Here is a 24499-nt window from a genome sequence, read left to right on the forward strand (position 1 = left end):
ATTTCATGTGCGCCTAGGCTCGACGCTATCGAAAAACTTCACGCAGGAAAATAAAGTACCACAAGGATGCATTTTAAGCACAACGCTATTTGTCGTGAAAATGAACTCGATCAGCAAAATAATACCGAAGTCAATTATGTATTCACTCTACGTTGACGACCTCCAGATAGCTAGCACATCCTGCAACACATCAACATGCGAAAGACAGGTACAGTTAACAATTAATAAATTGGCAACATGGGCAGGCAGAAATGGTTTTCGCTTTTCTGCACAAAAAACAGTGGCCATTCTTTTCTCTATCAAACGCGGCATACAGACAGACCCTATCTTACATCTAAACCAAATTGAATTACCAGTAAAAAATGAACACAAGTTCCTGGGTGTAATTTTTGACAAGAAGCTTACATTTCTTCCACACGTAAATGCGCTAAAGAAAAAAACATCCCAATCTCTGAACATATTGAAAGTCCTGTCACGCAAACACTGGGGTTCAGATAGGGCAAGCCTACTACAAGTTTACCGTGCAGTAGTACGATCCTACGTGACGCTACGTGACGCCAATAGGCAAAAAAAAGTGTTCCACACTCGCCGCCATGGCTGCGATTGGCGCTGACTAACACTCCTAGGTTTAAATCAACATATATACCCCACAAAGTGGACGGGAGGATGACCGCCGCCGTAGCTCAGTGGTAGAGCATCGGACGCGTTATTCGAAGGTCGCAGGTTCGGTCCCTGCCGGCGGCAAGTCATCTTTTCGTCCACTTTACTTTCTTCACATTTATATTCTAAATACTACAAATCACACCCCCTATACTTTCCTGGGCGTTATTGTCTGTTAGTTCTCCTTCATATTGTGTCTAACAAAGATAAAACGAGCCCTTGAAAATCATCTCCTTTCCTTCATTCATAGCAAGGGTCTCGTCCTGGCAGACTTCATGCCTTCAGGTAGTATGCGAGGGATTATTGGTCAGCTGCCAGCTCGTAAAAAGATCACGTGCTACGTGACGCCAATAGGCAAAAAAAGTGTTCCACACTCGCCGCCATGGCTGCGATTGGCGCTGACTAACACTCCTAGGTTTAAATCAACATATATACCCCACAAAGTGGACGGGAGGATGACCGCCGCCGTAGCTCAGTGGTAGAGCATCGGACGCGTTATTCGAAGGTCGCAGGTTCGGTCCCTGCCGGCGGCAAGTCATCTTTTCGTCCACTTTACTTTCTTCACATTTATATTCTAAATACTACAGATCACACCCCCTATACTTTCCTTGGCGTTATTGTCTGTTAGTTCTTAATATTGTGTCTAACAACCATAGAAGAATGGAAGTCATGCTCACACCAGGAGCGTTTCATAGAAGTAATTTTATGTCGCCTACGCATTGGACACACACACCTCACGCACAATTTCTTACTGGCAAGACAAACCTTTGTGTGAGAGATGCGGAGGTGAGCTCTCAGTGAAACACATTTTACTGTCATGTACTAAACTGGAAGAACTAAGAAAAAAACATTTTACCGTATTTTACAGAGAACATGTACCTCTTCATCCTGCATTGCTCTTAAGTGAAGACGCGCTGGTTGATAACTCGCATGTTTCTGGCTTCCTAAGAGAAGTAGGCATTTTAGACAAACTATAAATCCACTGCCTGTGCCGTCTAAATACACAGGGACACCTCGATGAGCCTCTCACTACTGAGAAGAAGATCGAGGTCTTTTTAGCCTGTTGGTCTCCTCGGGGCCCTTGCCTAGACAAGGACTCGGCGAGGTATTCCGACATTTTAAAATAACCATACCATGCGTTTGGTGCATGATAGCCTAAGTTGCTTATGCACCATTAAAACCAACCAAACCATAACAGCCCTACAATAATTATTCTGTGTCTGAATGTAAATGCAACTTGCTTCTCAAGTGTACTCCAGAATGTGAAATTACCTGCTCCAGGGTGCTCCCAGATGCAAAATTACCTGCTCCAAAGTGCTCCTAATGGAAATTCTTGCTGCTCCAAAGTGCTCCAAAATGAAGATTTTGCTGCTCCACAAATTGCTCCATATCAGAAGTGCTCGGTAGCATCACTGAAAGTGGCAAAGGGACTGATAACCAATTTTTCTTTACCCATTTTTTTTCGCCGCAACAGAAGGCTCCCCCTTGGTAGTGGTTATACCTGTGGCAGTTGATTCCAAAAGTGCATGGATATTTTGTAAGCAGAATTTTTTGGTCCGAGAAGCCTCTAAAAAAGTGATAAAAAACCCTCCTCCAGTATCTCTGAGAAGTGATAGTGATGCTGGTAACCCTCCTCGCAAACTGTTCATTATGCTCAGTGTTCTGCTTTCACAGGAATGAGTGCCACTGTGCTGAACCACCTTCATTTTGGCATTTTGAACCATCTTTTTTTTTAATATTCAAAGCAAACTCTCGTCATGTCAAGTCTCTTTACCGCCTCACCAGCCAGGCGCTCCTGGTACTTCTCCAACTCATTGACAAATGCTGCTAGTCCCGTAGCTGACAACTTTCATGCTGCGCTTGAGCATCGGACCATACACCAAGCAAAGGTGTTCTGCTCACTACAAATGAAGGCTTATCTGCGCATTTTAGGTTAGAAAAGGTTGTAAAAAGAAGTGTAGGGCATTTCAGCACCAATATAGAGACCATTAACCGCATACACCAGTAAAAGGTCACATGATCGGACTCTTCTGGATCTTCGCTTTTTTCCATGTGGGACGTGCCAAAAGTCATTTTTATTGACTTCAGCAAAGAAATAAAATTCACAGCTAATGAGAAAAACAGGGCTCATTTTAGCCAATATGATAGACCATCCTTCCATTAGCGGGGTTATCTCAAGTAAAGATGTGAAATGTCTAGACAGGCAGTAAAGAAAAAATGTTTACAAATCAGGGACAGTAACTGCTTTGGCAGACGAGGTGTGTTCAAAGAGTATTGAACCTTTGGTCAACAGAAATATATTTATTTATGCGAAAATCTAATCCCCTTCAAGGTAGACTCCTCACTTATGTACACGGAAATGTTAGAAACACTTTTAGAATGTGTCTTTAGAATGACATTCTCATTTTGGCGTGTTGAGGGTCTTAACACAGTTCTCTGTCCCCTGATGTGCGACCATCTTTTGAAGCGGTTGTACCATTCCTTTATCCAAGATGGCATCGTCACCAAAAATCTGTTGAATCTTGTGAAAGATTTCCTCTTGGGTATTGCCAAACCCTTGGCAAAACTTGATGCAATGTCTCTGCTCGTGTACTGAAATCCGACAAGCGCTCACTACACTCATTTTGCAGAATCTGCCACGAAAGCTCTGAAAGAAAGATGACAGAGTAAAGAGGCAGTGAGCTCTTTGCCTTCTTTCACTGCGTCATTAGCACTTACATTGCAGACGCTGCAAAATGTGCATAAACCATTGTCTTCTATGCTCACTCCGACTGCCAGCAAGTGATGCTTTCTGCAGGTATAAAAAAACTCAGGCATGCGCATCAATGTTACATACATATTTTGCTGAAGGAAGTCTCCATTGGTTCACAAAGGGAAAACAAGGTTAAATACTTTTTGAACACACCTTGGCAAGCTGCAACGGTGTAGTTTTACTGGCCTCTCTGCCAACATAAAACTGCGGTGGGCGCTTCTTAACCAGTTTTGGAAAAATGGTACATAGCTTACAAGAAATACCCTACTGATTCACCAAGATTGAGGAGATGCACAAGCTCATCTAACATTGGCACAAGCACACGAATCACCAGGCAAAAGCTCTGACACCCTATCAAATCATATCCAAGGGCATGCAATAGAGGGCAGCACAATAACACAAGGTGGATTGCAAGTAAAGTGTGCTTTCACTTTTTTCAGCATTTATAATAGGAGAGCACTTTATAACAAATGTGAATGCAATATCTAGAAGAGTGGCACACATACAGGATGAAAATGGTATGGAGCCTTGTAGGGTACATAATACTCTTTGGTAGCCACTGGGTTGTACTTGCATGTGTACAGGATAGAAAAAGAAAGCTCACTAACAAGTCCTGGAATGAGCTAATTGTGTATTGTTGCAGAAAAGACCTGATGGTTCGAACGAGTGCATTCCATGGAGCAGTGTGCCAATGGTGCCCAAGAGACTGTGGTGATGGTTGTGTCCATTATCAAGGACAGCAGTGCAACACAAGTGCAAAGTTGTAAATACAGTTGTTGCATTACTTCACCTCATCCGAGTGCCTTTGGTGAGCATTCTTTTGTTTGCGGCACCGTTTATGCACCTGATGACACCAAGATAGACATCTCTAATGTGTAAACCACACTCCTAGAAAATATGATTAGCTTTATAATTTTGTTTGTTTCATTCAAACAATTTTATGTCATGCTTTTAATTTTCAAAGAAGCGAAACAGATTAAGCATTTCGCTAGACACAACCTCAGGAAGGCAATGAAACAAGGCCCGTTTCCTTTTTGGACACAAAGAAAGCCAAGGGATGTGAAGAAAGTAAAGTGAACGAATTGCCGCTGGCAGGGACAGAACCTGCAACCTTCGGATAACGCACCCGATGCTTTGCCAATGGAGCCGTTCACGTTATCGGGTATTTATGTGCACGTAAACCCGGGAGTGTCTTTGCCAATAAGCCCTCGCCGGAATGAGACCATTGCTATGCATGAATGAAAGAAGGAAGGGTATTTAACGTCCCCTTGGCTTCACTCATGAAGGCAAGGAAGGCATAGCAGACCTTATATGGAGTTTTTAAATGTAATGTCATATTTATGACGTAAATGGAACAGAATTAAAGCTGATGAAAAAAACTTACCATCAGTAGGGACCGAACCTGCAACCTTCCAATTACACGCCTCTTTTAGTCACTATTAGCACAAAACACAAGAAAAGAATAATTTGTGATGATCTTGAAGAAACCAGTGTTCACTAGCTAAATTAAGTGCTTTGCATTTATCCGTTCAACTGGTTTAAGTGGATTAATGTCCAGCACCCGTTAATAACCATTTTGACATCAGAAAGCAAGCTGTACAATCTCCTGGAAATAAACTATTTCACCCGCCACGGTGGTCTAGTGGTTATGGTGCTCGACTGCTGCCCCGAAGGCCACATTTTCGATGAAGGCAAAAATGCTTGAGGCCCGTGTACTTAGATTTAGGTGCACGTTAAAGAACCCCAGGCGGTCGAAATTTCCGGAGCCCTCCACTACGGCGTCCGTCATAATCATATTGTGGTTTTAGGGCGTTAAACCCCAACAATTATTATTGAAATAAACTATTTCATCTGGGTCTCAAGCTGGCATGCCTTATTTTACTGCAACATATGCTACAAAAGTATAGCACTGAAATTATCACATTGACTGTAGATGCCTTTTTAAGTCACGCGTATTTGTTTATATGGTTCCACCAGGCATTATTCTGCAAGTCACATTTTGTTCTGAGCAGCACAAGGTGCATCAGCATACTGAGCTACAGAAGTGCTTCGAGTATCACATTAGGCCCATTTGCATGGTCGTTTTGATGGTTCTTATGTATTGGTGCAGACCCCAAGAGGTCAAAATTAATCCAGAGTTACGGCATGATAACCATTTCACGCAGACAGGGAAGAAGCAGGTTGTAATACTAGCAGGTTGTATGTGGAAGAGTGATAACTGTCGGAGCTAGCTTCATAACAAGCGAACACCGATGTGTAACAGTTAAAAAACAAAAAGTCATGTTTAACAGTTTGCACACTATCGGCAGATCCAGACATGTGAGGACGCTGTTTATGGCTGCGGAATCCAACATTATGATGACTGTCAAGCTAAGGTTGATCAGAATCAGAATGAGTCAAGCTCTGCTTTCTGTGTTTTGACAGGCACCACTTGTTGGAATCACTAGCAGCCTGAAAAAAGCGAGACCAGAACAGACATGAGCACATAGCAAGGAATGACATTTATCCTGATGGGAAAGTGGCTGCTCATGTGGCTGCCAGTTCAACAATCACTGCTGGTAGTGCTGGTAGCTGTGCTTAGTTGTGAAAAGCACATCTATTCAGTGATGGTCAACGTCATACTGCTGTGCTGCAAACAGGCTCACCAGGCCTTGCCATGTGTTCTCTTCATCAGGCCCCCTTCCAAATCTTAGTTTTGTAATTTACTGGTATTACAGATTACCTAATGTGTGGTCTGTGCACAACGAGCGAGAAAAAATAAATACAAGTTAAACTTCACATTAGCGACAGACTATGTCAACGTGCTCAATCTTTTGCATTAAAATGTCTGGCACAGCTTACAGGGTGACCACCAGTCAGTGACTCGTGGGACTGTCCCGCATTGAGGGCTATTGTCCCGCAAGCGTGCTTGGCAGTGCCAAACACACTTGCTGCTTCTGGCAACCCTGTTTGAGGATTCGTTTGCTGCATGCACACCAAGCTTCCAAAAAAAGTCAGCTAGCTGTGCAGTTCATGGCAGCGACGAATGTTTTTGGCAACAGAAAGGAAAACAAGCGGCGTTCAAGTAGTCCCTAGGCTCCAAATCAGTAACATGTAGAAACAAGGCCACAGTTGTTTTGCGAATGACGCTGTTTTGAGTTGCCAAATTTGTTTCATGTCCGAGCGTATTACAGTGATGTATAAAGGAGTTTTCTTTACACAGATGAGTTGCACAGGTGACTAAATATTGCAATGTTGAAAAAATAAATTATTGCAGGTAATTTGTAATCATGCTGTGTCAATTATCCCCCCGCATTGCGCTAGTAGGAAGGTGTTCACCCTAGGGTCAAAGCCGTATGTATACAGTGAAAGCTTGATACAACGATAGCAGATATAACAAATTTTTGGTTATAATGAAGTAAATGAGGTATTGTGCTGCCATTTGTACAGCGTTGCGAATACACCTTCAGCCGAGACAGTGGTCGCACAACCCACTGTTGACAAATTTGTTGAACTTGCTGGTCACGCTGTGCCGTGAGCAACAAGTTAGAGACGCTGTCATAATTGCGTGTGTCATTATGCTTCATGTGTAACTGAGATAAAGCGATTATATGTTATCTTTTTTTTGCCATCCTTAATAACATTACGATTATTATTTCTTGTAACCCTATCTAGCTATTGTATGCTTGTGTGAATGCGTGTACGTAATGTCTGTTAGACCCACTCCTGTAAAAGTCCCTGGCGGGATTGACAGCATTACTAAATAAAATAAATAATGAATGTTCAGATACCGTTGCAAGGAGGTGTGAGCGAGTCTTGCAGAAATTTAAGCAAGTGTCCTAGCTGTGCAGGGCTTTACTCATTTTGGCATATTTAATTTTGTATATCCTGCTACATGTGTGAACAAAATATAAACAAGGAGGACATAATTTTGTCACTGAAACACATGTTGGCAAACTAAGCATTTGTTAAAGTGCATTTATATATGAATTAAATTTTTCCTCTTGTTTTATAATTGAGACTAGAACTTGCCAAGTGTTATAGCAAGAAATCTGCTTTGATTTTTTGCCTGGCAGTCATTTTGTTAAGAAAGCTTTGCTTATAGCAGCTGTGTGACATTCAGCAGGGGCAGCGGTGTACAGTGTCGGCCACATCTAAGATGAACACCTCATCAGTATTCAAGCCAGTAAAACCAGAACGTTCACGAGCGAAACGTCTGTTAGATGACATCTAATCATGGTGTCGATAAACTTAATGATAATTTTCCCGAGTTATGTATTAAACATAAGCTTTTATGAGGTGTTGAATACTAATCAGGTGTTCACCTTAGGTGTGGACGACCCAGTACACTTATAGCCACCAGATTTGCTGAAGGTTACTGCATTGGTGGCAGGCACTGTAGATGCTGTCTGGTCACATATTGGAAACATGGTCGTCAAGTGAGTTGGTAAAAGGGCATAAAGATTAGGTCTCACTGCACCAGTTTCTGACAGTGCTGCAAAAGCTTGCATTTTGTGAATGCACTGCTGTACCAAATCAAAGAGAAAGCTAGCTGTGTCACCTGTTTCAGAATAGCACATAGACTGCAAAGACCAACTCGTTGCTGCTGCACTACCATGGGAATTAAATGTCTTATTGTCGAACAGTGCCGACTGTTTCACTGAAAAACATCTGCTACAATAGACCTTTTTCAAGGAGACGAGCGCCACCAACGGGCGCGCAAGCGCTCATGGGAAATGTGTGTACGCCGCAGCAGCCACCGCGAAGAGCGCGCGGGCCTCGCGCTGTAGCTGTCCGCTTGCACCATGCCAGGACTTCTTAGACACAGTGAATTTGGCAAGGTGCAACATGTTACTGCGCAATTCAATCACGAACTTCAGTGTTTAGCTGCTACGGCCTCTCGACGATTTCCATCTGTCCCACTGTTGGACCAGTTGAGCGGCTCAGAAGCATCACCTTTTATTTATTTATTTTGCCGCCAGTGCGCCTTCCGGCATAAATAAAAAATATATATACAGCTCGGTTGCCTATGAAGTGCAGGAGCAGTCTATGATTGGCGGATGCATTTGGAATCAACGTCCATCGACACTGTCGACGAGTACAGTGTGAGGTTCTGATATTTAAAGAGTACACTAGAAAGTGTAGTCGGCATTTGGGGAAATGAGATACATTCATTGCGTCGCTCGCACCATATATGTAACGAACAATAAGTGCCTACTAACCTTAGTTGGTGCTATAACTACAGGTTGGAATAATACTTAGAGCGAAAAAAAAAAGGAGCAGTACAAAGATGGAAATGCTCAAACCAGCGCTCACACACAACTGAAAGTTTATAGCACGTGTGAAAAAAAAGCATATATACAAAAATGGGAGTGCGTCGCGCACGTCATAAAGAGGCATAAAAAGTCAAACAACCAAGGCGCGTGCTTACAGTCGATTAATAAAGTTGAATTTTTTGTCTTGTAACGACTGAGAAGGTTGACTGACACAAAGTGTGGTGTTATTTGTGACATGACATGCCCCCGAAATTTCTCCCGTTGTCTGATTAGGTTGATGGTACAAAATTACTGTGCTTTCGAAGATGGGATTACATTTTCATGACTGACATAGCGATCCGAGATGAGACGGCTCCATTCAATGAATTTCGATGCTCGCTGAGGCGCGTATTAATACATCGACCAGTCTGGCCGATGTACATGTGGACACATGAAAGAGAAATTTGCGGTTAACTCCTACACAATTTACAAAACAATTGGCATGCCTCTGACCGCATTTTTCTTTGCCCACCGCAGACCCCTGAGACCTTAATGCGACCATATAAGCTTATTTGGGGCGGCAAACACAACCTTCACCCCCACATCGCTTCCCTATGTTCTTCAGGCTATGCGACTTCTTATACATATGTGGAATAACTGCAATATATCTATAGTTCCTTCATTATTTACGGATGGGGGACGTCCGTGTTAATCTTTCTTTGCCATGTGAACAGATTTTCGCAAACCAATACAACGATACGCAGGATATCCAGCCTCTTTGCAGCTGGAAACTACTGCTCACCTTATGTGTGCAAGTTTTTTTTCCAATACCGCGCGTAATCATGACATTACAACTCCTCGTTTAACAATATTCGAATGCACCGATGCAAAATTAAACACTTATTTCGCTGAACGCGGGATATGTACTGCCCGCAAACATGCTCCGCAGTGAAACTTAAAAGCATGTATCAAGAAACTGCAAATTATCAGAGCAAGGCATCTCGCAAGTGAACTCTAGCCCCATCCCTTTTTTCTTAGGCACGTTTAGAATGCGCTCACTTCTTTCTACAGCGCGTGACTTGTCAATTAAAAGCAAATAATCAGCTGTATACCTGAACACTGTAACACCTCTCTACAGTTTGGTTAAACCCGATCACGAGCTGCTATGGCATTAAATGCCATAGTGGCTTGTGAACAAGTAATCATTGAATAAATACGAATTCGGTGTTCCAGCTCACATTGCTCACGATAGCACATTTTGACTACATGTATCGGCACGTGATAACTCGCATGTCGCTTAAATGCTACATCCGGTATACATCCGTTTGGTAATACCTTCACAGCCTTCATCATTCCTTTCACATTTCATGCATGGAGATACATGCATGTGCGTTCAGACATATGTAGTATTAAGGATTTAATAATAGAGAACCAGCGGCGGCGCGTTTTTTTCGTTTGGTGCTCCCACGGCACCAACGAGCAGCGAGCGACGGAACAGCCGGCGGGCTCGCCGTACACACTTTTCCCACAGTGCTTCGCGCGCCCGCGGAGGGTTCTGGGATTGCTTGAAAAAGGTCTATTCACTCGCAAGGTCCTTGCAAGAACGCTGGTGCTTGTTCAGTATCAAATCAAGGGGTGCAGTACAGCACTGCTGAATCGAGGATAAAAGTTCCGAAACTAAGTTTAGTGCCGAACACTTCCCATTCCACGTGACATACTTAAGTCATCCTAACTGTTTTACTTATCAGAAGAAGCAAAACTGGCCAAATAAAGTAGGCTCTCAATAATTTAAACGTAAGGGGAACCCAGGATTGTGTTTGAATTATCGCAAGTTCTCATAAATATGACTTGGAGCAACATACCAACTTGTGATGTTCATTTCTTAGGGCCTCAGCAACCTCATAGACATCAGCGATTGTACTGGTACTCGTTACTATACGGTGCATGCGCGTATGTGTAATTATGGGACGCAATGTGCTATATCCCGTGACAGCTGGTGGCCCCTTCTCAATACGCTTTTCCGCACGACACCAGTGTACTGCGGCGAAAGTGACTTGCACACTCAACATTTGATAGACCAAGGCCAGACCATCTCCTTTATTTCTTTCTCAGTCAAGATGTTCATTGGCGGTGCGCACGGTTTAGCTACTTAGGTTAGTTTGGCCACTTTGAAGGCGGCCAATCGACTTTGCGACTGTTAGTGATATAAAAACGCAAATGTGCAGCTAAAAGTGACAAAGGCAGCAGATATTTTCAGGCACAGACAAACAAATAGTATGAATTAACTGAATTTATGCAATGGAGCAGTTTGAATTAATTGGTCTTACAGTACATTAAAAGACATAGCGAGCCAACCAAGAATTTAAAATTTCTTTGAATTATCGAGAATCTACCGTAGTCTAGTCAATAAAAACCGCGAGTACATCAGATGATCACAATGCATGTTCCCCGCAGCGAACAACTTTAATCCTTTTCGGGATGTCCTTGTATAGGTGGTGTTCTTCTTGCCGGTTCGGTGATCAATCAGCTTTGAAGTGCAGTGATTGTCCACGAGTGTAAATGTCATGCATGCTTTTATACCTTTGTTTAACACAGGATGATTTTTTTAGACAATACAGCTTTTTATCAAAATGCCATGACAGTCAGGCACCTGTCATCCTCACACACAAACTCCATGTCAAGGCGGAAATACTTTGGCACACCTAAAGTTACACTGAAATGATTAACAAAAGCTTGTTAACTTCTTAATTGTTAACTGATGGCAGTTTATATAGATAAGCTGTAGGACTTGACAATTTATGGCATACCCATTTTTTGAAAATCCCAAAAAACTCGCGTAATTTGAGGTATTAATCATTGAAATTCAAGGCTCCGATCCAGGCGATATTAAAACTGAGCACGCAGGAAATGCAGATGTGTTATATCAGACCGGAACGTCATGTGACGAATTTGAATTGGTCAAGAAAAACGGCAAATGCACCAGTGGACCGCTTATTTTTTTCGTGTCATGTTTCGTGCTAATGCAATTCTTTCATGCTATACCCAAGAAAACCGCAACTTCCACCTTTTTTTTTTTTTCTCTGTAGAGCGTAAAACTAGGGGGCAGCCACTGCAGCGCTTCTTTTTGCAGACAAGCGAAAGAGAAACAGATCACCAGATGTCATCAGACGAAGCTTCTGTTAAAGGGCCAGTAAACAACCCTGAGGTCCAAAAATTGTAATGAAGAGAAATATGCGCTCTTTTCCTATGTGAACATGCTGCCGCAAGAATTTGCGAGTAAGTGCTATAATAAGGAAGTTACAGGGGTTAGAACATCCATTGCAGCTAGTTTCAAATTTTCGCGCGGCCTCGCCACCCTTCTCCGCCACAAGGAGGGGAAGGCGTAGCCCGTCATCGTGACTCCGCCCACTTCGGCAACGTGACACGACCTCAGCAATTGACGTCATCGGTGAGCTCAATCAGTCGCAATGCACTTCCGCTTGCTGCGGCTCCTGGTTCTTTATTTACATTGTCGCACGTGCTCGATAACTTGACGGGCAGTTTTCGGCTCTTCAGTATTTTTAAACCTTTGTGACAGTTCACAGTGCAGCAGGAATGCGTGCTTGCTTTCCAAGACGTCGAAGGGGCGTGAGAGAAAAGCCTGGAGAACTCCGCTTGCCGCGCGCGAGCAAGCGCGACCCGTCCGAGCTACCGGAGATTCCGCTCGATTTGCAGCCGGCACCTGAACAACGCCTCGCCTCATGTCGAAGGCGAGGTGCGTGCAGGTGCTATGCAGTGCACAGAATATACGCACGACAACTGCACGGCCGAAACCACATCACCGCAGGGCAAAGAAACAAGGCGCATTTTCGTAGCGGTTGGTAGGAACAGGAACTGACGTTAACTTGACAACTGTTTGTTGAGACCTGGTTTAGACCAATCGACGAGCTCAGTGGTATGTTAAGTTGACCATGGGCAAGTTCGCGTCACTGCGCGTACGAGGGTGATTTGTCAGGCGAAGGAAAGAGGCGCGGTAATTGTTTTTCGAAATGAAGGGTCTGCGCGGCGCGCAGCGCTGTAATATTCGGAAAATGTGATCGCCACGGTCTACTGTACGAATTGGCGAGCTTGTTTGGGGAATGTAAAAAAAAAAAAAGTCGGAGCCTGTTTACTGGCCCTTTAAAGCAGTGAAAAGGGCAACAATGGCTTCAAGTTCTTGTTTCTTCCTCATATTGGCAATTTCATAGTACTTGAATAATTTTTTGACTGCCTTGAGTCACCAAGCTTCTCCTGTTTCTGAGCTCTGATATGGATTGAATTGGACATTATGCACTGTCTATGTGTAGTCAATGTATTTGTATACACAAACATAGCAATAAAGAACACTGCAAGGAAATCACTCACCGAGTGTGAGCAGCATGGTCAGCAGCTTTAATTAGAGGAAGGTTAACCAAATGCGCGTCCGGCTTGCTATCCTATGCTGGGGGAAGGGGACTAAGGGATGATTAGAACTTCTTACTTCTAGTATCTCTCTTTGGCTGCACGAGGATATTCATCAAGCATTGTCGGATATGAACTGATCATCAGCACTTTGTGCACCTCTCACAGGGAAGACGAGAGAGAAGGCAGCATTCTATGCATCAAGGTGCCAGTCATACATGTGCACTCATGCCTGTGTATCAATTAAAAAAATGGGGACTTTTCCAGAGGAAGCAGGTGACATCACACAGCATTTATTAGGAAATTCGAGGGTTTTCTAAGAAAGACTTTCAAGAGGCTTGAAAATGTACTTTTAAATTTCACGTGTGTTTGAGGGTTTCAAGGGCCTGCATACACGCTGCAACACAGAACGATGACAACTATATATTGTTTTTTTAGCAAGACATTTTTTTTGCAATATTTTCTCATCTCTGAAGTAGGGAAACAGAGCCTGTTGAAGTTCAAATACATGTCTGTGTAAACAAAGCTATTTTATACATCATTATAATACTCTTTGACATGAAACAAACTTATTAATATCAACATAAAATTTAACTAAACAAATAGTCGTTCACAAAACATAGTTTCCATATGTTATGATTAACCCATATATGCCCAGTGTCCTACATACAGGACATTTCTTTGATGCGCTCTAACATAGCTATTTCTTTAGCTGATGACTAGCGCCACCTACAGCACATCAAGCAGGCCTCATTCTCAACGTGTGCAAGCCTAGACATTGCTTGCTTTTCATGCTGCCACGTGCCGACCGCTTTCTCCGGGCAAATGCGTACCCGCACATAGCATCCCTAATGCCCAGTATCCTATATGTATAGGAAGGCTTGAAAAACAGTGTTGTGTTGACCTGGCAGTAAATAAAGAACTTGTGCTTTCTTTTGAGGGTAGAAGTACACTTTTTGTGAAAAAAAAATGTTTTGTTTTGTCATGTTTGGGCATATATGAGTTAAGAGCCTGGAAAGTATTCGAAGCAGCTAGTTTCACTTTCCTGAAGTCATATTTCATAGCTGTCACCAGAAGCTTTCAGCTTCTGCACCCATTGCACAACAACACAACCTGCACCCATTGTGGTAGGCTGATCTAAGCCATGCTGCAGTGACATAAAAGTCACTGTCTTCTTTATTGATAAACAAGCAATGGATGACGCCAGTCATTTGACGACAGCTGGCTGTTCCTGAACTTGCGGCTGCTTGTGGGTGCCGTCACAGTACGGCCTGTTTGCCGTCTGCTTGCAATTGCAGAACCAGTACCAGCGTGTCTCCTCAGCCACAAAGCGAATTGGCTTGAGCGTAATCTTCAGGTGTGGATTTTTGTGGCTGCCATCGCAGAAAGGCTGAAAGTAGATGTAAATGTAAGGCAAGTTTCCATGCAAGCAGACCTCAGTATAGCAAAGCCCTGATAATCGTGAAGTAAATACGATACAGTGCAGGAGGCACAGTTACATTCCCTGGTGGCTAATAATGATTCCGCTATCATCATCATCATCAGCCTGTCTACGCCCACTGCAGGGCAAAGGCCTCTCCCATGTTCCGCCAATCAACCCGGTCCTGTGCTTTCTGCTGCCACATTATACCTACAAACTTCTTAATCTCATCTACCCACCTAATTTTCCGTCTCCCCCTCACGCGTTTGCCATCTCTTGGAATCCAGTCAGTTACCCTTAATGACCACCGCTAATCCTGCCGACGAGCTACGTCGCTATAGAAGCAAGCAATGGAAGCCAGCTTGCTGCAGCCGTTGTACTACGTGAATGACTACACGAGCGAGTCTCTGTTATAAAAAGGTTCGTTATCAATAATTTGATGACGCTGAGATTTCTAAATTGTTGTTCGAATTCCATCCTTGTTGCCGTCTGGTTCAGCAAGGGGCAGTACGAGCCTGGCCATCATCACAGAAACATCACGCAGGTGACCCGTGGGAAGGCAGGTTGATGCCTGTTTTATAAGTTTAAAGTGTTACAGGGTAGTCGATTTTGGAAGAGTGGAGTTAACATCAAAACACATGGCCCATACTAAAACTCAATTTCATGTCTAAATATCGCAGATTATTGTCGGAAGGGAGCTTGGACATGATGTTTCATCTCAGATTAAAATACGTCAAGAATGTCATCTACAGGTGACTGTTGCTGTTTTCAGGAGTGACACAGCTGCGCATATTACACATTTTTCTTAAGATTCCGTTTTCCTGTGCCAAGCTGCTCTGAAAGCATAAAAATCGCAAAAATTGCGCCTTACTGCTCCAAAACAGCCTCAAAAGCAAGAATTTTGATGCCCTCGTCAGCTTCAGGGCCTGCCTATGCATCGTAGGACCTGTGCCTATGCATTGTAGCCTATGCCTAATCTGCCTATGCATTGTAGGACCTGTGCCTGTGAGCCAGTGCTGTCTAGCATTCGAATTCTGGGCAGAAGTGGGAATGCGCTGGCGAGAGAACTAATGGAGGCTTATCACATTAAAAAGAAAGACCGTGAATGTATCAGTGACACTTCTGTTGTTCTGCGCAGTAAGGAAAGACTGTTCTTAGATACTTGGTTATGATGCGAATATGTTTTGGTATCCCGATCCTGATTAGCATTGTCGACTGTCATGTGCATTGCGCCTGCGCGCCACTCGGCGGCTATGTATATATGTAGGAAAACGTTTCTGAATAAAGCTTAGTTGCGAGTAGCGCCTGTCCTGTACATCAGTGTTCCTTCTTAGTCCTTGTCGATCTTCGCGCTAGCCAATTTTGAAGATTATGAACCAACTAGCCCAACGACGTATACTATCGAGCAAACCTTGGGCTTTTCCTGTCAAAATTCGAAACTTTAGCTGCAACAGTCACACTCAAGCAGCCAGGAGATGGCGTTACCCTTACAAATTATACCGTATGTCAGCAGGACCATCTTTCCTGCATATGCGTACACAAAAACGACACGGCTAATCAGGTCAACCTAGAGTTAGAAACCGATTGCTCATACGTGATGGTTACTCTTCCGCTTAAAAAACGAGACACACCTCTACACGCACTGAACATCTATGCATCCCCTAAATTAAGAAATGTAAATTTTGCAGCACTCTTTAATAGAGCCCTCTAGTAACCTTGGGTGACTTCAATGCCCACAGCACACTCTGGGGATACAGACGAGAGGAGAAACGTGGGCGTATGCTAGCAGAACTTACATCAGCTCTAGGTTACTCTCCACACTGACCCTGTATACCCAACACGAATAGGAAACTCGGGACACGTGCTTGGACCTCACTTTCAATAAAAACATCAAACATGCAGAATGGATCAACAGCGAGCAAACCCTGGGTAGCGATCTCTGCATGCTTAACATCACAATTAGAAGCAAACCAGTAATGAAAACCTCCACAAAAGTCCATCTACCAGACTGGACAAAGTACCGACAAGAGTACACAAACTTGATCCCCATTCATGGACAGGGATATCAGACTTGGACTCAAATCATCCGAGGCAACTCCGGAAGTGGACAACCATCTCCTCCACCTCTGGGAAGCGCAACACAGCCTAGTCCGCAGGTGGCAACGACAAAAACTCAACAACAAAAAAAATGCATCACCGAAATCACCCAACAAGCAGTGGAATACGCCGCCAAACTAGCAGACTCCAATCGGGCGGACAGATGCAATATGGCAGCAGAACAAATGTCCAGTAAGAACACCTGGCGCTTGTTCCGAGCACTAATCAACCCTACACAAACCAGAACAAAAACGCAAAAACATCTTGAAAGAGCCATACACGCTTTTGAAGGAGATGTCGAGAAGCTGGAAAGTAAATTATGGGATCAGTACCTCTGCACACATCAGGACCCACAAGGACTTGCATACTCGTATGCAGGGTCTGACAATGCAGAACTATCAACCCTTTTAACTTCACGATTTGAAAGCAGCCTAAGAAGAATGAAATGAGGGACGGCACCCGGAAAAGACAAAGTCACGGTGAAGCTGCAAGCAAACCTCCCCGATTCAGGCTACAAAACCCTCCTAGAATACATAAGTTCAATTTGGCGTGGAGAAACACCACTACCCATTGAATGGAAAACAGCCTTAGTTACGTTCATTCCCAAAGCCGGCAAAATCATAAACACATAAGCTTCGGCCGATCTCCCTTACCTCCTATGCAGGAAAATTAGTGGAGACCATGGTACAGGATAGACTATCAGACTATCTTAGAAAACTTAAACGTCTTTGCAAACACGATGTTTGGGTTCCGCCCTCACAGAGCTGCACAAGACGTACTCCTCCAACTCGACCGTGGAATCATAAACCCTATCCAACATCCCCTCAACGACAAAGTTGTACTGGCCTTAGACCTGAAGGGAGCATATGATAATGTCGCACACGAGATAATGTCGCACCTCTCCAAAGTAACTGTGGCCACAATACCTTTCAATACATTAAGCAATTTCTAATGGGCCGACAATCCTACATCCAAATACAAGTCTAGGACTACGGTTCGTATAGGTTGGGCGTGAGGGGCACACCACAGTCCTTTCACCCTTACCTAGCAATGATCAATTGGAGTTAGTCGAAGGTGTACAGCACTCGCTGTATGCCGACGGCATCGCCATTTAGGCTAAACACAGCTCGGTAGGCAAAATTGAAGCCAACCTCCAGAAATTGTAGAAACCTACGCTCGCCGCTGTGGCCTTCGATGTTCCCCAACAAAATCGGAGTTTGTACACATTCGTCCCACACAGAAGTATAGTACTCAGAATCCCTAGCAATCCCCAAAGCAAATTTTAGGCCTATTTATACATAAACTATGCAAAATAGACAACACTGACCAAATTACATACAGTGAGCGACCAAGTAGGCCGCATGATCAGACGGGTTTCAAACAAACGAGGCGGACTACAGTGCAAAGATGCCTTGCCACTAGCGCAGGATTACGTAACAAGCCATGTTTTACCCTTGACCTTTTTTTTAACCTTCCCATAACCACGATATGACTATGAGAGATGCCATAGTGGAGGGCTCCGGAAATTTTGACCACCTGGTCTAAGCACATGGGCCTCAAGCATTTTCACCTCCATTGAAAATGCGGCCGCCATGGCCGGGATTCGATCCCACGACCTGCAAGTCACCAGTCGAGCACCTTGACCACTAGACCACCGTAGCAGGTTACCCTTGATCTAGACCTTTGCGAGTTTAACAAAAATGCCATTGAGGTAATTTTGCGCAAAATATACAAGCGAGCCCTCAACCTCCCCAGCCGTTAACCGGGATTAGAGCCGTCATCACTGACTCGCAAGGAGCCTGTAAAAACATTGAAAGAGGCTACACCCCATACCTCGCATATCAAATTTTACAAAACAGCAACAACACCGGAGCACCTGCACCCTGGACGATAGTATGGGCCCCCCACACGTGGGTCTCGAGGTAATGAAGCGGCAAACGCCATGGCCTGCGGGCTTAATTACCGGGCCACATCCTCACCTCACTCCAATTTCAATCCAGTCTAGGTTTAGAGATACTACCAATTAGAGCAAATAAACCCTGCAAAGGGCTCACAAAGGAGGAGGAACGTTTACTCCTCCGTCTGTACACCAAAACAATACTGTGCCCGGCAGTTCAAAAACATTTTGACCCTGCGTGCTCAGGGAAATGCCCATAGTGTGGGGAAAGGTCCTCGGACATTTTCCATAAGGAGTGGGCATGTCAATTAACACCAAACCTCCCCCACCCAAGGGGACTGTGAGGCTGCCCTGCTCGGACCTGGTCATGCGCGCCCGGGTAGGGGCTACTGCAAATTGACTCCTGTAAGGAGGACCCAAGGCGGTTTAAAAAAAACTTCTGGAGTGGAGGTCCCCTATACACACCCACGCGAGCAGGTGAAGCCTGGGAAACTGGTTGGCAGCCATTTTGCTCCAGGCAAGAGGCAGCGCAGCTTGAGCGCGGGCAGCGTAATTGTGAGCTTCCGTGGGGGCGTTTCGATAATACTGACGTATGTACTCTAACGCGAGGGCTGACGTTACATTGCACCATAAAGTTGCCCTTTAAACGCCAATGTTGTCGACGTGCCTGGTAAGCCCACGATGTGCACACAGCTACTACACTTACAAAAACACACTGATTCACCTCGTAACGCTTGGCTCAAAGCCATAAAATACAGCATAGAAGTACTCGCTAACTGCTTCGCATGAAACAGATTCCCACAGCGCGTGGGATCTACCGAACTTTTTTCTGGTTGATTTCTTTTGAAATGTGGTGAAGCCTGATTTTACAGCGAAAGCTGTTATCAGATCACAACGGCAGTGGGGTAGTTGTGCGCCGCCACCGCCGATGTCCGTAACCACTACTGCGTGAAATAAGAAAAAATGAAATAAATAAAAATAAACAGGCTCAGATGGTATTTGAACCCGGGTCCTGTGCGTGGCAGTCGAGTATTCTACCACAGAGCCACGCTAGTGACTGGAACTCCTTTGCGAAAACATCCTTACAGGCGTCATGTCGGGCATCGGGAAGGAATAGTGTTAAATGTGTAATGTAGCGTGTCAGAAGAGTAAAATAACGACCAGGCGTCACAAAATGCTAATTGCACAACGAGTGACCTGGTCTTAATTGCTTCAAATCCATACAAAAGGCTCAGCCATAATTCTTCATCGTCATCAGCAACAGGCAGCATCAACAAAGTTCACATAATGCCTTACAGATGTGTAGCGGGCACCTCGCTTATCCGCAGAAAGACGAATAATGGCATAGTGATTGCTTCCCTACTTCACAAAAATTATGATTTGCGGCGTCGTGGGTACCTTGCAAGTGTACTTGTACTATTAGTTTCCCCGAGAGAGTTTAGCACGGGCTTTAGAAAGGCCGCTCTTCCAGCTTTCGCTGTGACGTGCTGCGCGCTCCGCGCAGGCCCGGCGTTTTTTATGTACAGCTTGGCAATCTTCGGCAAATTGTAAATGTGGTTATTGAGTGGATCGCAGTCCAAGAAATGATACATCCACAACACTCGCTTGTCACCAAAGCAATAGAGAAATTCTGCATCTGTGGAACTTCCGCGCAGGCTCAAGCGACGACCCACACGTTTTCTGCCCGGAGCAATATGGCGGTCGTCGGCTTCAGTGGCGGCGCGCCGCCTCCACTCCAGAAGTTTTTTTTTCAACCTCTCTGTGGGAGGAGCCCACCCAGCCATGGCCCCCCTCCAGGGAGCCTCCACCTCTTCAAACTTACTCAGAATAAAGTCTTTACTACTACTCCACACTTAAAGACTGATCATTTTGCTCTTTGAAGCTTATAATAGTGCATCAAAAACCTCAACTTTATGCAAAACATCAAAGACAATGACATAATTCGTAATGAAGAATAAGATACTACACAGAGCAAACCAAGTTGCATGGCACAATAGACATACTAAAGACAAAGCAAACGCTCTTACAAGTTCTCAGCTGCTGCTGGTATTAAGGTTGTTTGCATATTAAAACTAAAGGTACAACAAACTTGGCAAGGCTGCACCCCTCAGCCTCCTACTTCGATCACTTGACTGAGCCATAAATCCATCTCTCCTGCCTTGAAAAAAGCGTTGGCCACCCTTCTACCATTGACAATACATTTGGTCACATGGCGACAGTGGTGTGCATTTCCTTAACAGCGATACAAAATGGTATTTCTTTGTCTTCTCTCCTAAAAGGATGCTACATTAGACGTTACCTGGGTATGACTAAATCCGCAGGTGCACCAATGGTAGACGTGCCCCTTTTTGCACTCAAATCTAAATGGCTTCTTGTCATAGATGCGGCCTTTGGTTGGCTGCGTGTAGGCAGAATGGTATGCCTGCTCCGGGCGTGGTGACAGTTCAGGAAATTCTGGTGGCGACGATGAGGCGCTACGACTGCCTGAGGATGCTAGCAGGGCATGGTGCCTTGTCTGCAGGTGAACAAAATGCAACACCCATGTCAACTTGTTGCACATCCAATTACCTTCGTCCTGCATCACCTGACTGAGTTTCTCATCAACATAAAAAGATCCGAGATTTTTTACTCACATTCTGTTTTTAGAACTGTCAACTCTAACCATGTGCCTCACAAATGACTGAACATGCAACATATCATTATTGATAACATCCATTTAATATGAAACATTTAAAAGGTACACCAAATTTCTTTGCATACCATGAACGTTCTGTAGGGTCACATGCGGTATCTGTGATGCATGTGTTGATGCAGTAGTTGAAGCTACACGGTGATCATGTCGAATGTTTTCTACAAGACAGTCAGGGAGAGAATGTGAGGAGGGTGCTGCATGTTAAACAGCAGGAGATGACATCCTTCGGAGAAGCGCAGGACAAACGAAGGAGAATGCATGCATCCAGCTTTTGCCGAGACCGTTATTATGTGGCTTGAAACCACTGGACCAGGATGACCGGCATGTGTAAGTGCTTTGTGACCACTATTTATAGCTTTCATGATGTACAGAGGCAACTAGAAAACAAACTGCTAAGGAGGCTATCCTCATTTGGCATATGTTTTGAAATGGTCACCTGAAAGACCCCCCCCCCCCCGGACACCAATATTTCAAACTTGTAATGTTTGTGTTGTTCCATTCTCTGTCATACCTAGGTGCCTCTGACCACTTATTAGTGGCAGATATAGCCCTGAACATATTTTAATATGGCTTTAAAGTAAGTGTTAGCGCTTACCTGAGTTGGCAGCACTTTGTGACATCGTGATCAATATGATGCATTTAGTGGCTGCTGGTGCTGCCTGTGATGTTTCATCCATTCCTCAAGGATCACATACAGACAGACAAGTTTGCGGGGCACACACAACACCCCAACTGGCATACAATGATGGCTACTGTCCCTCGCCTGTACCGCTCTGTTGCTGGACTCAAGGAGGTTTAAATAAAAGTTGCTGCAGTGGAGGCCGCCTATACTTACCAATGGGCCGCAGTGAAGCCGCGCCGCGCGCGCGGCGGCCATCTTGCCATAGGCAAGAAACGGGAGCCAAAGCGCGCCCTCCGCGCTGACTGCGTCTCTCCGCCGTGGTTTTTGAAGGTTATGGCGAACATTAAGGGAGAAGTTGTCAAAAATAAGAAGCCAAATGGGAGATAAGAATGCAGTCAGTTTTATTCTGTTTCTTTTGGCATTTTCCTTGCAAGCATGAACACCGAAGAATGGTCTGTATTACTGGTTTTTAAAAATAATCATCCTCGTAAGAGCACACCTCACTTCTCGGCACTCATTTTCCTGTTTATTTCATTCGGCATGTGACGGAGTCTTATGCATATGTGGAGTTCGGCCACTTTCTATATAAATGTGGGTGTCCAAAGCACCACACTCAAGGATATGCTCATCGAGAAGGATATGCTCATCAATGCTTGAAAGCCATTTCTTTTCCCAAGACAAGCTCAAGTCCTCCAAAACCAATAGTTTTGGCTTTGCATGGACGTGCTTCAAATATGGGCACTCAGCGTGCAGTCGACACTATTTCAATAAATATATAGCTCTTCGATACTATTTCGTTGGCTCGGCTCTCTCTTATCCTGTCAATGAATCAATTAAAAACGCCCAAGTGGCATCCTAAGTTGAAAGTTTAAGCCAAAGAGCATATACACATGCAGTCTGTCATCATGCATTCCAGTCCCAAAGTCCACATATCTAACAACTTAGTCGCCCACAATCTCAACATGTTTCCTCATTTGTCATCAACAATCAAAGTACAGTACAGTGTCTTTGTGCGGCATTGAGCTAGCTTTTTCGAGACAGTACGCGACTCATCTGTGAAGCCAGCATTTCCTTTGATGGAATTCTGTATACAGTTCTCGTATAGTGCGCTCTGCTGACAGTGCTCGAATAAACTTCGAGCGTACATACTCATAAGCTGATGGAGAATAAAGTGCAGCGTGAACGTAAACGCCCACAGCTGGGATGGATAAGTGCCTTAAATTTCTGGTCTTTCTGTGCCCTGTGGAGGGGTTGCTGTATGTATGGGAGAAGACTGCAGTGAACACCCCCCTGCCAAACTCGGACATGAGCTTTTGATCCTCATCTCCTTTATCGCTTGAGGATCGAGGCTCGCTCTATTTGGTCAGTCTGCAATTTTTCTGCTGCAGAATTTTCATCTTGAGCTGTTTTATCTCCCCTTGGGAAACATGAAGCATTTCTTCGTAATGCTGCCGTGTAGGTGATGCAAATTTGAACACATATAACGGCAGGAGTACCCCGGGGCCTCGGTTAGGTCGCTTTATTTGCAGCTGTAACGAGCATTGTACAGTTTAGACCTACTGGTTTTACTCGCTGCACTGCATAAAGCAAATACAAATAACAATAGAAAATGAAATCAAGAGTTCGACGAAAACTTGTCTGGTCGGGAACAATCATGGTCAAAAGTAAGAAGACGCCGACCAAAAACTTAAAAAATAATAACAAAGACGTTTCGGCTCCCGTACGGGGGCCATGTTCACAAATGACTCACAAATGAATGAAATGGTCATTTGTGAACAAGGCCCCCGTACAAGAGCCGAAACGTCTTTGTTATTTTAAGTTTTTGGTCGGCGTCTTCTTACTTTTGACCAACAATAGAAAATGCACGAATCTAAGAAAAACAGGTCCTTGTGTATTGCCCAAACGACGTTACTTAACCTCGTAGTTGCGAGCTACTCTTTTGTTACACTACAGGGCAACCAATAACGAAATCTAGGGAACCGCCTATTTATATAATTTCAAGAAATAGCAAACGGTGCGTCCTTTTCCTATTCGCGCTCCGCACCAGTGGTATCAACGAGCACAAGAATGTGTATTACTGGGTTTTGCAAGTGTTTTACAAAGCGTCAAGCACAGTCTGACAACTTCCGGGTCGCAGCCTAGTCCAGTCGAAACGATTCGGCGAGAAGTGCCTCTAACATATGTGATCGCCGTCTTTTGGCTTCCAGACTTCCCGTCAAAGAGCCTGCCCCGACGGGCTTCGAACATTTGGGTCCTTAAAAAACCGGTTAGGAAAAAGTAATGACTGTCAGATGTGAAATTAGAGACAGATTGCGAGCAGTCAGCATGTGTTCCGGCATATAGTTAATCAAGCTCGAAATGTTCTGCTTACAACTGAAACTTCACCCCAGAGTACATTTTCGCTCGATTTATATAGCCGTACGCAACGCACGATGTACCCAACAACGTCCGGACGCCACCACGCCAGAGAACAGCTGGAACATCTATGCGGCCGCTGCAGCATGCGTTGCGGAAGGCGCGCTTTCTGCCTATGACAAGATGGCGGCGCACGGCTTCAGCTGAGGGGCGCCTCCTCCACTCCAGCAAATTTTATTTTAACCTCCTTGGCTGGACTACAGGGTTGCCCCGTTGAAAGGACAAAAAGTTCAGTTCAGTTCAGTTTATTTTCCTTAAAGGCCCCGTTAGGGGTGTTACATAAGGGGTGGG

The 24499-nt window shown here is 44.4% G+C and overlaps 2 protein-coding genes across 5 annotated transcripts in view; one reads left to right on the forward strand and one right to left on the reverse strand.

The window, feature by feature from the left end:
• The window catches only part of LOC119376133 (uncharacterized), a 302522-nt gene extending 297364 nt beyond the window's left edge, over nucleotides 1-5158 (forward strand). The window contains exon 12 of one of the 4 annotated variants that reach the window (XM_037646065.2): nucleotides 4056-5158. In XM_037646065.2, the coding sequence (XP_037501993.1) occupies nucleotides 4056-4179 (124 nt within the window). In that variant the 3' untranslated portion in view covers nucleotides 4180-5158. Of the gene's footprint in view, nucleotides 1-2334; nucleotides 2388-4055 lie in introns of those variants that run through there. The other 3 variants (XM_049411363.1, XM_037646066.2, XM_049411364.1) reach the window with 3 other exon arrangements.
• Nucleotides 5159-14223: 9065 nt separating this feature from the next.
• Nucleotides 14224-24499, reverse strand: part of LOC119376135 (CDGSH iron-sulfur domain-containing protein 3, mitochondrial) — a 118095-nt gene continuing 107819 nt past the window's right edge. Inside the window, exons 2-3 of the mRNA XM_037646069.1 lie at nucleotides 20779-20994; nucleotides 14224-14455 (exon numbers count right to left, since the gene is read on the reverse strand). Of these exons, the coding sequence (XP_037501997.1) occupies nucleotides 14273-14455; nucleotides 20779-20994 (399 nt within the window). The 3' untranslated portion in view covers nucleotides 14224-14272. The remainder of the gene's footprint in view (nucleotides 14456-20778; nucleotides 20995-24499) is intronic.

This window comes from Rhipicephalus sanguineus, unplaced genomic scaffold, assembly GCF_013339695.2.
Source record: "Rhipicephalus sanguineus isolate Rsan-2018 unplaced genomic scaffold, BIME_Rsan_1.4 Seq10967, whole genome shotgun sequence".
Lineage (NCBI taxonomy): Eukaryota > Metazoa > Arthropoda > Arachnida > Ixodida > Ixodidae > Rhipicephalus > Rhipicephalus sanguineus.